Genomic DNA, 12,607 nt, shown 5'->3' on the forward strand with positions numbered 1-12,607 from the left:
TCTTGTAGAACTTTTATTTATCCTGGTAAGTATCAAATAGGCCCAGTTACCCTTTCTTCAATATCAGCCTAAAGGAAGATGATGTTTTGTAACAGTGAGCAATTTCATAGCTCTGCCAAAGTTCCAACATTTCCTGGACATAGCTGTGGTTTAGCAGTTCTCTGGAAATATGCAGGAGGAAGCATGTACAGGGAGGATTAAGCTTTCTAGCCTGTTTGGTCTTGCCGAGTATGGGAAAGAGAGTGTTAGCGTCAGAACAACCCCAGCAAGATAACAGTGGTTAAGTTTAATAAATTTGATCTGGCCAGGCGTAGCACTTTGAAGAGTGAGCTTCTGGGATACAACCATTGACTTGATAAGGTCCTGATACCATTCGTTCTTGATCAGTGGTAGACCTGCCGGGATTTTCTAAAGGTTTGTTTTCTGCTTTTGTGTTTACAATCATCTTCTTTGTAGTTGTTTTTCTTAGAAGTGGTCTCAACCCAAATCCAGAAAGTCCCAAATTCTGGAGTTGTTTAAACTCCAGTTTCAGATGCAGATTTTGCTGATGGCCTAGCTGTATATAATAGGTTAAACAAAAACATCATATTTAAATGCTGCACAAAGTTTGGAATCTAAGCTTGCAATTTCGGCACATTTAGGCTGGATCTACTTTCTTAAAAAATTCTGTTGTGTTTCCCTCTCAAATTTGAATATAAATTCTTCCTCTGTTAGTTTTGCGCTTTCACATTTAGCAATCCATATCACTGGGTTTTTCCTCCGGTTTTTGTGGGTCAGGAATTTTCTCAGCCTTGTCTTTATTTCTTGTTGTGTGTATTCTGTCTGAACAATCTCTTATCCAGGTTTTTATAAAGTGCCTAGCCACTGTTCTATCTAGGCTCCAGGAGGAGCAATGTTGGTCATAAAACCCACTTGCTTATATTGATTGTCTAGGTGTTTATGATGGTCTTGTGCTCGCCAGTGTCTGGAAAATGAAGGGCAGTTAACAGCTAATGGTGATTTGCTTTTAATGCAAATGGTCAAGCACCTACCTTTGGCTCAGAGGGTAATTGGTTCAAATCACATCATAGGTCAAATCTAGGACCTAAAACAGGTTGACATTGCCCTTTTAAGGAGAAAGAGTCCTACAGTTCCCTATTAATAATTAGTAATATTAGAAACCAGTGTATGTTGTTGTTATCAATGTAAAAACAATAGCTATCTAGAAAGTTTGCTGGCAATTTAATAAAACTTTTACAGGCTCAGCTAGTATTTGATTTTCCTTTAGGAAAAGTCAGATTCTATGGACATATAGCATGCACTCTAGCCTTTGTATGCTACACACACATTCTCAAACCTACACAAAATAAGAACTTGCTTGCTGGCTGGAATATTGAGCTTAATTGATCAGTTAGGATCAAGGAAGCATGGGGGATCAGTCCTTGGTTTCAGCATGGGCATGGTCCATTTAGCAAAGTATTACTTTTAGAACACAAAAGTTTGGCTTCTTGGAGAGGAAATACTAGTCTAGTGGTTAGTGCAAGGGGCTGGGAGCCAGGACGCCTAGCTTCTACTCTTAGCTCTGCTGCTAGTTCTGGGGTATGAGGTTTGGTTAATTAATATTTGTAAAGTGATTGGACAGAAGGTACTGCAGAAGTACCAAATGTTACTATTTTAATCAAGGGCCTAGAAGGGAACAATGATCATTTCAATTTTTCGACGTATTTTTATGCTTTATTCTAGGTCACTTTTGTTTTTGTTCTTGAAATTCTATTACTTCTCTTTTCTTATCTCCCAGTGTGTTTCCTAGTCCAGAGTGGTACCTGATGGGTATACCTGTGCCAGATAGTTCTATACTATAGGTTTTTGTTTCGCTGAACACTTGTGGCTCTCTGTTGATGTCTTCATATAGCATGTCTTCCTACATTCAGGGCCAGAACAGCTGGGTGGAATTCAAGACCAGGATTGCGTCTTCCTTCTTCAGGTGGACAGCCTTTCTGGCACTGCAGCTGGCTTTTGTTACAAGATATATGAAAGTTTTGGGCAGTTTTGAACTTCAGTCCTCAGAAGTACATGGCCATCAATATGTCCAGTCAGCTAGAGCTGGTTGAAAAATTTTCCACATAAGTTTTTGGTCAGAAAATGCAGTTTCATCAAAATCTAAATGTTGTGTAGGAACATACGTATTTTGACAAAATATTGAATGGGGAAAAATTGAAACAGATTTGACTTTCTTTTTTCATTTGATATTGTCAGAATGTGTTGTCTAGTTTTTTTATCATTTGGATTCATTTAATTTAAAAGTTTTATTATATTAAAATATTAATTGTAATAGGTGTTATATATAATATAATGTTTTGACGTTACCTAAATGAAATGATTCAATACTACCAAAATTAAGTGTTTAGATGGTATTTTTTAGTATTTCCATTCCATGAGAGATATCAAAATTTTAGTTTTTCATTCTGATTTGAAATAAGCAGATTTTGAAGTGTCAGAATTTCTGGCAGAATGGGCATTCCGTTTTCCAACTAGATCAATGGGGCCAGTAGATAATATGCCTAGTCTCTTTGTAACCCCCTTTGCTTGGTGATCCACTGTGTATTACGTGATTCTGATAATATGCTGCTGTTATAACAGTGTTACTCCACTCGTGTTATTGAGACACTTCTGATTTTCACCAGCATGAGATCAGGATCAGACCCTGAAGTTAGAGGCATATTTCGTACCCAGACTAACTTTAACTTTTGCAGCTCTGGATACCATTAGTTACCTTTAGCTTGGAATAAATTTAATTGTGCGTTCTAGGTTTTAACACTTATCCGAAAAGGTGGGGAAAGGGAGAAATAATTAAAAGATGCTTTAACGTTTGTTCAGGTGCACAGGAAATAGTTTGTAGGATCTTTGCCATTGCAGGACACAAGCCCCCTCTGAAAGGAGATGCATTTTTATCCAGTGAAGAGCCTTGTTGTTTCCTTGCACAGGACTTGCATTGATCATGCTATTATTTTCACTACTCATTTAAAACATCCATAATTGCAAGGAAAAAGCCCTAGCAGCTGAAAGGAGATGAGATAGAGCTGGAAAAGCAAACCCACACAACATACTTCTAATGTACAGAGAGCCCTGGAAAGGCATGTACACTTTTCTGTGCACTTAATGAATTTACGTCAGCGCTGCTGCTTTTATAATTTTTGGTATCAAGCCTGTGACCTTTGGGAGCATTGAACTATTTCCTTATTGGCTACGACCCTAGCTGAACAGAAGGAATTTTTAGCAGTTCTGCTTAATATGGACAAAAACTGGTGCACATGTTACGTTGAGAATGACCATTGCAGCATTCGTGCAGATGCTGTAAACTGTGTGTGTTTTCTTTAATATTTTCATTGCATTCTATTGTCATTGTTGCCAAGACGATACTCAAGTAGCTAGATCACAGCTGGGGAATGGGAAACAAGGGAGGATGATGCATAAATGGAGGTATCTGCAAAATATTGTCCGCATTTTAATCCAGGGTGGTGATCTGATATAGAGGACTAGTGGCCTATAGTTGTCAGAGGCTTGATCAAAAGCACATTGAAGTTAATGGGAATCTTTCCATTGACCTCAAAGGGTTTTGGATCGGCTGAAGTTAATGCTTTTAAGGGTTTGGTTTTTTTAAGTTAAATATTTAATATTTTAAATTTTAAGAAGATGTAATAACGTCTTTGTCACTGCTGCCTGTTAAAATAAATGGATGATAATGCAAACCCAAGTCTTTGGTAGATTTTTAAAACTCTCTTCCACTTTCATGAAGGGCATGGGTTGAAGCTGGTAATTCTAGATCAGAGAGCCAAGGTCAGTGGTTTCAGACGCACACAGTTGTGCGCTGCTTTGAGGGTTTTAAAGAACATGCGGGTGATTTGCTTGTGTTTGACTCAATGTTCCAGAGCTTTAACAGAATCTAATGGTTCAATTTATGTGTTTTTGTTTTTAATTGCAGGCTGCAAACAGTTATCTGAGGGATCAGTGGTTTCATTCTTTGCAGTGGAAGGTAGGTTTTGCATTCACTATTTTCCTTGCAACGTTAATAATTGTAACTATGAAGCATGCTTTCCCTCTGCTTGTACGCCCTGTGAGTCATGCATGCATGGTGCTGTGGATGTGCAAATGCCAAGAAGAACCACAGCAAAAAATGAAGTGACTTGACATCGTCTTGACCCAAGAGTTCAGGTGCATCATTTCTTCATCCCTAGTGGTTAGGCTCAGTTTATTCAAATGAAGAAAAGTCCCTTCCCGTTGAGATTTAGGTGATTACTTCTTTTTTTGTTTTTGTCTTTCTTCCACACCTTATTGCAGCCATGTCCTCTGTCTAAAGAGGAGGGTCTTTTCCCTTCAGAATCCCTAAATCCTAACAAGGCCACAAACTGAGCAGCTTGTGATAACCTAGCGCTGTCAGCCTATGGTAGCCTCCATGCAGTATATATGAAACCCATTTTCAGGTGATACAGTAACAAGAGCCCACTTGTTTCTGTGCCACAGAATCCAGTAGATATATAGAAATTTACAAAAAGGCAGACAGCCTAATCTTGCGATATGCTAGGACACCCTGGTACTTGATTTTATTTACTCAGGTGAAACTGGGCCAAGGGTACCTTTTAAAGTTGCTATTCATTGTAAGTAGCATCAGTCTGCTTATCAATCTGTTTCATACTTTTAAATGATTTGGAATTACCTGCAATCTTGGGTGGTGTTAATTCAAGAATCTTGGGTAATTTTTCCTGCTCATTAGAAATTAGGTTGATTAATGCTGGGATTATTAAACAAATTGGCTCACAAATGACACCATAATATGTCAAAAACAGATCATTCCCAACCACCAAAATGTGACCTTTTAAAGGACTGTGGATGAGTTCTGTTACAGGTCCAAATTGACCACGAAGACGTTTACTTGAGAATGAATGGGGTTGTTATGTGTATAAACTCCACGGTGTGAAACAATAACTTTCCTGTATGTTTTTTTGGACCTGAGAGAGCAGCAAAGGACTTTTCTTTGGAAACATTCCAGTGCAGTCTGACAGGTTGACTTCTTTCTTGGTCACTTATCAGGATTCCATTCTGCCCACAACAAGTGCATGTGAAAATAAATGGAAGTCCTTCCCATAGAATTGCTTTGGGGTAGGCATTTTTGGATAGCATGGATTGTGAAAAACAGTTACCCAGGAAAATTTAGATTACTCCTGTGTTTTGTACAGTTACAGTTCTCTTTTACCAGCTACTTATAGAGGAATTGTACAGGGCAGTACAAATGGGTAATTAGGAGTAAGGGAATAAAACAGAGAAAGGAAAATTTAGGGATAAATCACTTTTAAATTTTATGCTTTGGTTTACTTATGTGGATATAATAATACCTACCTTACAGCTGTAGTGTGAGTCATATTTAATCCTTTTAGATCCTGGGCTGGAAAGTGCTATGTAAATGTAAACTATTAATGTTTTCTCTCCCATTAATAAATTGTACACACTGACAATCTTCTGAGGATGTTAAATAAATTAGTGGGAGGAACAAATGAAATCAATGCATCTTTGCAATATTTTGAGTCTGCTTGGCTGTGTTATGTGATGACCATGATTCGCAGGTCAGTATCAGATTTCGTGTGGTGATACCTCAGTGCTCTACAGCTAAAGGGCCAGATTCTACCAATATTACTCGTGTTTAGTAACTTTACTGTTTGAATGATCCCATTGAATTCTAGTGTTTTGCTGGATTGAGGCCATGGTGTTTAGCACCTTGCAGGATCAAGCTCATACTTTGAACACATCCAAGTTCTCAGCAGCAAGATCCAAATGTTAAGGAGTTATTAACCCTCTCCCAGCTCATGACCATGCAGAATATTCTGTCTGTTGTTTGTGTCCATTTAGGGGACAAATAGCATTGTGTGCAAAGGCTGTGCTAAGCCAAGACACTTCTGCTTTTGCCACTTAACTGTGCCTTATCTTCCTTTTACCAATATTTCAGTGTATGACTGATGCAAAATTAGCCTTGAAGGCAAGATTATCTTGCTGCTCATGCAGCCCTGCGGTAAAATATGGGGGCATCATGGATTACAGCATGAAGGTTCCATGTACTGTGACTTCCCCTCCTGCATTGATGGGCAAGGAGAGAGCAGGAAGGGCAAAGACTAGGTGAATTCTCCCACCCCACCCAATGTGTGTGCCCAGAGAGCTGAGGCTGGTGGTGTGGGCCAGCAGATTACTTTCTGCAAAGGTAGAATTAATCAGCTGCTCGCTATGCCTCTGGTCCGCTCTTGGTGCGGCTTAGCCATATCCTACCCCATTCACAGGGCAGATGGTAAAGGTACAATCTAGCCCTGAAGATTTAAAGAGCAAAGAAACACTGTAGGTAGCATGGCTTGTTTCGCTCATACATCTTCCAGCGATATGGAGACAACTTCGCTCTGTAGGAGCTGATCTTAAGGATGAGCTTCATAAACTTTCCGGTGCTTGCGAGCAAGCCTCTCATTCTGGGAAACTTTGAGTAATTTAACCTCAGTGGACATTTGCTGTATAGAAGGATTTATTTTTGCCCCTCTGCTGCTTTTTTTTTTTTTTTAAAGTTCTTTTTTAGTAGAATAAAACATTATCTTGATTTGAAAGGCCTTCCCTTTGCCAGGAATAGGAAGCAATTCATTTCCACAGAACAATAGCAGAGCTTAAATCATGACCCATATACTTTGTGCTAAAACATTTCTGTTTGCTGGAATATAGTTGCTTTTAATGTTTTGGTTGCTTAACTTTTCAGAGGAAAAACACCCACTAACATTATGCTGTTTACCTTGGAACGTATTTGGCCGTTCAAGTGAATTCACAATAGAAGCAAGGGCAAAGGCAGGATATCAATTAGTGGCCTCCTCCCAGGTGCCGCCTGGGGGTCACAAGGTGACCCTGCAGGTGGCCTCCTGCCTCAGTTTCCCCTCTTGGACTCTTCAATAAACTTCACCCGTAGGTTATTTGTGGCAGAAATACCCCTCCTTGGGGTCTGGCTTTATTAACACAAAATAAACTCAAAATAAAATTCCAAACTCCATTTAAAAGTCTGGCAAAAGTTTGCACAAACAAAAAATTTCTGTTCCTACTCCTGGCTTACCTGCCTGGGTCCTTTCTTGCTTTGGCAGGCTCCTCCCAGGCCCTACCTGGCTGGAGTCTTTTCTGTCTTATGCCTGGGGAGCCTGCCTTCCCTGGTCCGTAGCTTTCTTTAGCCTTCTGGCTTCCAGACTCAAACACTTCCCCCTAGCCAAAAGTCTCCTGCAGGAGCTCTTGCTTGCTGCACTTCTGCAATCTCTACCCCAGCTTCCTCCGGTTGATTCTCCCTGAACGTCTCTCTTTCTCGCTTCCACCCCGCAGCCTCCTGCTGGTGTTATAGGGGAATCATCTAAGCCCTGCTTTGTAACTAGGGTTGGTTGGCCCCAGGCCTCTAGGCCAAAAAGGGGCAAACCACCCTTTTATACAGAATTAACTTGAGCATCTGAGAGCAGCTACGGAGTCTGTAGCTCCGACTCAGCTGTCGACTTGCATTTTGTGTTGCAAGTTGTTTGGCGTGGTGACTAAACCGATCCAGAGGGAACCTGCAAAGAAGCGGGAAGTCCGCTGTTTCAGAATGGTGGTGATCACCAAAGGCCGGTTGGTAGGGTAATATCTGCATCTGGCTGACAATAGGTTGGTTGCCCGGCTGGATGATACTTTGGTATGGTACCTTGATGCCAGCACTCTCATCAGTAAAGTAGCTCTAAACATTTCTGCAAGTCTGGAGAACCCAGATACAAATGTCTAAAGTAGTTCTCCATTGGGAAGCCTTACTATCATTATATGTTATTTGTATGGTGATAGTACCTGGAGCTCAGTCTCCGCTGAGCTCAGGACTCCATTGTACTAGGCACTGTACATACCTTTCTTTCCCTGAAGAGCTTAATGTCTAAATAGACAAAACTGAAAGGAAGTACTAGTGTCCCTGTTTTAAAGTTGGGGAACAGAGAAGCTAAGTGACTTGCCCTAAGTTCCACAGGAAGTCTGTGTCAGAGATAGGAACTGAATCCGGGTCTCCTAAATTCCCTGTCCAGTGCCTTAACTTCAAGCCCACCTTTGGTCTCATGACAGTCAGTGTTAAAATCCATGGAAGCCCCTCTTACTGTATTTTGGGTCAAATATCAGCTCACAATGGCCCGCTGAGTATTTCTCTTGACCCTTTGGGTCCAGTTGCTACATCTTTACTTGCAATGAATAGTACTTTATTCCACATTTCAATGGAACCACTCGTGGTATAAGGTACTACTCAGTGTGAATTGCTAGGGATCAGATTCTGATACCCCTGTTCATGTTGAATAGCACTTTACTCCACCAGTGGCCCCACTGAATTTTATGCCCAAAAGAGTAAAGGTGTTGGAATCTGGCCCTAGCAATGGAAGTTCAGTATTTTTATATTGCAAACAGCGAAGGTTAAGATGAGAGACACTGTTCTGAAAAGTGTGGTGTAGCCTCATGTGAAACACCTTACGGCATTGTCACTATGGTAATGGTTAAAAATAGCACTGTTGCAGGAGTGAGGTTTATATAGAATTTAAATGATAGCATCAAAGGGTTTCACAGGCTTAAATCTGGGTAAAAAGTGTCTCGAAACCACGAGATCAGAAAACTTACCAGAGGTGATGGCTAAAAAGCTCCATCACTGAAACTGGCATGGGGACATCGGTTAATCTCCTGGCAGATGATCTGAGAGAGGAAGCATCATGTGATAATGCATTAAAGAACCATGTGACGCACTTCATATCAAAATCATATTCAAAGAGCTGCTTGTTCCTTGGAATCCTTCCTGGATTTCAGCCATTCTCTTGGGTGGGTTTCCACCATTGCTTCCAGTCTGCGCTGCAACAGACATCACATTTCAGTATGAAGACCGAACAAACATGTCATGACCATTTCCTTGCCTTTCTTGTAGGAATATCTTAGGCATCTGATAAAACCGAGAACTTGACACTTCTTTTCTTCAGCAAGTTTTCAGTTACTGAAGGTAGAGGAGGAAAGAGGAGAAGTCCTCGACTGTGTCTCTGTGAGTGCGTGAATAATTAATTGAGGGAAAGCTAAATTGAGTAAGTTAGTTTTGCCTTTAGTTCTGGAAGTGTGGAGGCCCCATGGCCATTCTTATGTCTTACGGGAGTGAGTTCCACACTCTGGGTTCAGCCCTTCGGAAATTTTGTTTCCTGCCCCTACCAGTGAAATATACAGGTATCTATTATGGGAGACCACGGAGGGAGAGGTGACTTCTTAGTTACCTGGAGCCAATCCCACGTAGGGCTTTGAATATCCAGGATCTTAAAGTGGACTCTGAATTTAGTAAGCAACCAATACAGAGTGAGGCATGAGGGTGATTTGTTTGTGTAGACGAGTGCTGCTAAACAAACAGGCTGCTGCATTTTATGCCAGTAAGAGCTTTTCCATGTACGTGGCTTTGTTCCCAGCAAAACGGAGACTAAATCTCAGAAACCTTGGACTACTGGTGCCTTTCTCTCAGGATGAGGCAACGCTGCGTCTCCAGCTCCAAACCCTCTTGCTGCTGGGATTTAACATTCATTTTTATGTTTTGTTTTGAATGGAAATGCCATCTCTTTGCTGCCTTCTCTGCTTGTGTGAGTCTCTGTGGTAGCATTCCCCTGTTCTCCTTCCACTGTGATTGATGTTACCACTCCGTCTATGAATTAAAGGGCCACCTCCTGGTGGGGGGGGGAAATTCTTTAGAAAACTTTCTACTTGCCTAGCATGTGTTTTTGTTTGTTTGTTTGTTTTTGGTATGTTTAGAACCCCACCCTCAATTTCCTGTTGCTCAGGGCATTTTCATGAGCACAGGAGATTTTTTTTTAGAGTTTCTCTGTTCCTGCTACATATTATGCCCCACCTAACCCAAAATCCAGCCATCCAATATTGCCAGTCCCTTGGAGACTCTTGGCCTTGGCCTTCTGTTTCCTGCGTTTGTGGTCATTTGCTTGGGGTGACCAGGGTGTCAGAAGCAGAGAATGTTGCTCTCAGATTGAGAATAACTGCAAGGTGAGGATGAGCTCTTTAAGAAACCAAGGAAAAAAAAAAAAAACAGCTGGCGGGTTAGCAGAATTGTTTCTACAAGCAGACTCCTGTAGTGTTTTCCATGAGGCCTCTCAGCTTTTTAAGAACTGGCACAAAGGGAGTGATTTATGCACTTGGAGCAAAATCGCTTCCACAGTCAATGCATGGGGTGAGATCACTCTGTGGGTGACCCTGTCCCCACCAGAGCAGAAGTCTCACTGAGGCTATGTCTTCAAAAGATGTGTTTTTACAGCAAGGTAGCTCACATGCGTTAGTGATTTTGCTGTGAAATCCTAGTGGAGACAAAGCACAGGTAATTATTACCTTATATCTATGTCCTAATTTAAGCCAATTCAAGGCAAGTCTGCAGTGGTGTATACAATGACTAAACAAAGTGCAGCTGAACACCCACCCCCCAACAAATAAACACAGAGGCTTTTTACTATGCTCTTAGGGCTCTGCCTTGATCCTCTGTTTGTAGCCTGGCAACTGTATGTTCTCCATTGCTCTTTTGGAATAACGGAGCTGTCAAGGTTCCTTCCCCACTCTGAACTCTAAGGTACAGATGTGGGGACCTGCATGAAAACCCCCTAAGCTTATTTTTACCAGGTTAGGTTAAAACTTCTCCAAGGTACAAACTATTTTACTCTTTGCCCTTGGACTTTTTGCTGCTACCACCAAGCGTCTAACAAATATATATAACAGGGAAAGAGCCCACTTGGAAACGTCTTTCCCCCCAAAATCCTCCCAAACCCTACACCCCCTTTCCTGGGGAAGGCTTGATAAAAATCCTCACCAATTTGCATAGGTGAACACAGACCCAAACCCTTGGATCTTAAGAACAATGAAAAAACAATCAGGTTCTTAAAAGAAGAATTTTAAGAGAAGAAAAAGTAAAAAGAATCACCTCTGTAAAATCAGGATGGTAAATACCTTACCGGGTAATCAGATTCAAAACATAGAGAATCCCTTTAGGCAAAACCTTAAGTTACAAAAAGACACAAAAACAGGAATATACATTCCATTCAGCACAGCTTATTTTATCAGCCATTTAAACAAAACAGACTCTAACACATATCTAGCTAGATTACTTACTAAATTCTAAGACTCCATTCCTTTTCTGTTCCCGGCAAAAGCATCACACAGACAGAGAGAGCCTTTGTTTCTCCCCCCATCCAGCTTTGAAAGTATCTTGTCTCCTCATTGGTCATTTTGGTCAGGTGCCAGCGAGGTTATCCTAGCTTCTTAACCCTTTACAGGTGAAAAGGTTTTTCCTCTGGCCAGGAGGTATTTTAAAGGTGTTTACCCTTCTCTTTATATTTATGACAGGAGTGATGGACAGCTGGGGTGCGCTGCTGCTTCACTCAGACTCCTGTTGGAGAATTGCTGTGGCACAGTGCTCCTGTAGGTTGATGACTAATTCCAAGCAGTTCTGTTTTCCAGGTCACAGTGACCCTATGTCTTGACAGGTTTGCAAAGTACTCTTTCAGTGCCTCTTTTATAACTGTAGTAAAATGCAACCTCCCCTTGGGTTCCTAAACTAGACCGTGGCTCAGGAGAGCTAGATTCCCTAGCATCGAGGAGGTCTCTTTTGGGAAAGGATTGGAGATCTCCTTCAGGGAGATTCTATGAGGTGTAGCTGTCACTTGTCCTTCTTACATGAGCCACTGGATATGAGAACCCGTGATTTGATCTTGGGCTGTACTTTCTCACAAAGCTCGCTGCTCCTCAGTCAAACTCATCTTCCTGCTGAGGCTTTTTCAAGAATTGTACTGAACAGAATTAAGATGTTTCCCAGGATAAAAGAAAAGGAGTACTTGTGGCACCTTAGAGACTAACCAATTTATTTGAGCATGAGCTTTCGTGAGCTACAGCCCACTTCATCAGATAAAGAGTTTCCCTAAACCCCTTTCTCTTTTCTACGGAGGGTTAGAAAGTGTCCTTATCTGCTCTGATTGAAATCCCCCCCTTACCTATGGGAGCAGGTGAAATCTCTCTTGCTAGTGTCTAGAACAGCTGCCTTTCCAGCTCTGTAGCAGGGAAAGATTCCTTCCCTCATTGCTGTCTGAATGATTCTTGAGACTGACAGGCCAATAAGGATATGTCTACACTGTAATTATACACCCACAGCTGGCCCTGGTCAGCTGACAAGGGCTTGTGGGGCTCAGGCTGCAGTTGCAGTATAGATGTTCGCGTATCATCGATCCATACCAGCCCAGCAAAGTTGCTCCTGTGTTGTTAGGGATTCAATGCTAGTCATATAGCACTGGTCTAGAACTTTGATGGTTGGGATCTTGTCTGAAAACTTGATATTGCAGAGGAGAAACAGTCAGCGCATGTGAAAATGCTCTAGTTGCTTCAAGTGCCTGCTGTAGAGTGTCCATGTTTCGCAGCCATAGAGAAGAGAGCTTAATGTGATTGCACAATAGACACTAATCTTGGTGTGAAGTTGAATGCCTCTGACATTCCACAGACAGCGAGAACGGTGACCACAGGCAGAACTGGCTTCAGAAATATGCTGTGTGATTTCATCTTTAAT

At 41.4% G+C, this 12,607-nt stretch overlaps 1 protein-coding gene across 4 annotated transcripts in view; it reads left to right on the forward strand.

The window, feature by feature from the left end:
* The window catches only part of CMIP (c-Maf inducing protein), a 168,413-nt gene that overhangs the window by 99,188 nt on the left and 56,618 nt on the right, over positions 1–12,607 (forward strand). For all 4 annotated transcript variants that reach the window (XM_077831130.1, XM_077831131.1, XM_077831132.1 and 1 more), the window contains exon 3: positions 3,962–4,012. In XM_077831130.1, coding sequence (XP_077687256.1) covers positions 3,962–4,012 — 51 coding nt within the window. The remainder of the gene's footprint in view (positions 1–3,961; positions 4,013–12,607) is intronic.

This window comes from Eretmochelys imbricata, chromosome 12, assembly GCF_965152235.1.
Source record: "Eretmochelys imbricata isolate rEreImb1 chromosome 12, rEreImb1.hap1, whole genome shotgun sequence".
In the NCBI taxonomy this organism is placed as follows: domain Eukaryota; kingdom Metazoa; phylum Chordata; order Testudines; family Cheloniidae; genus Eretmochelys; species Eretmochelys imbricata.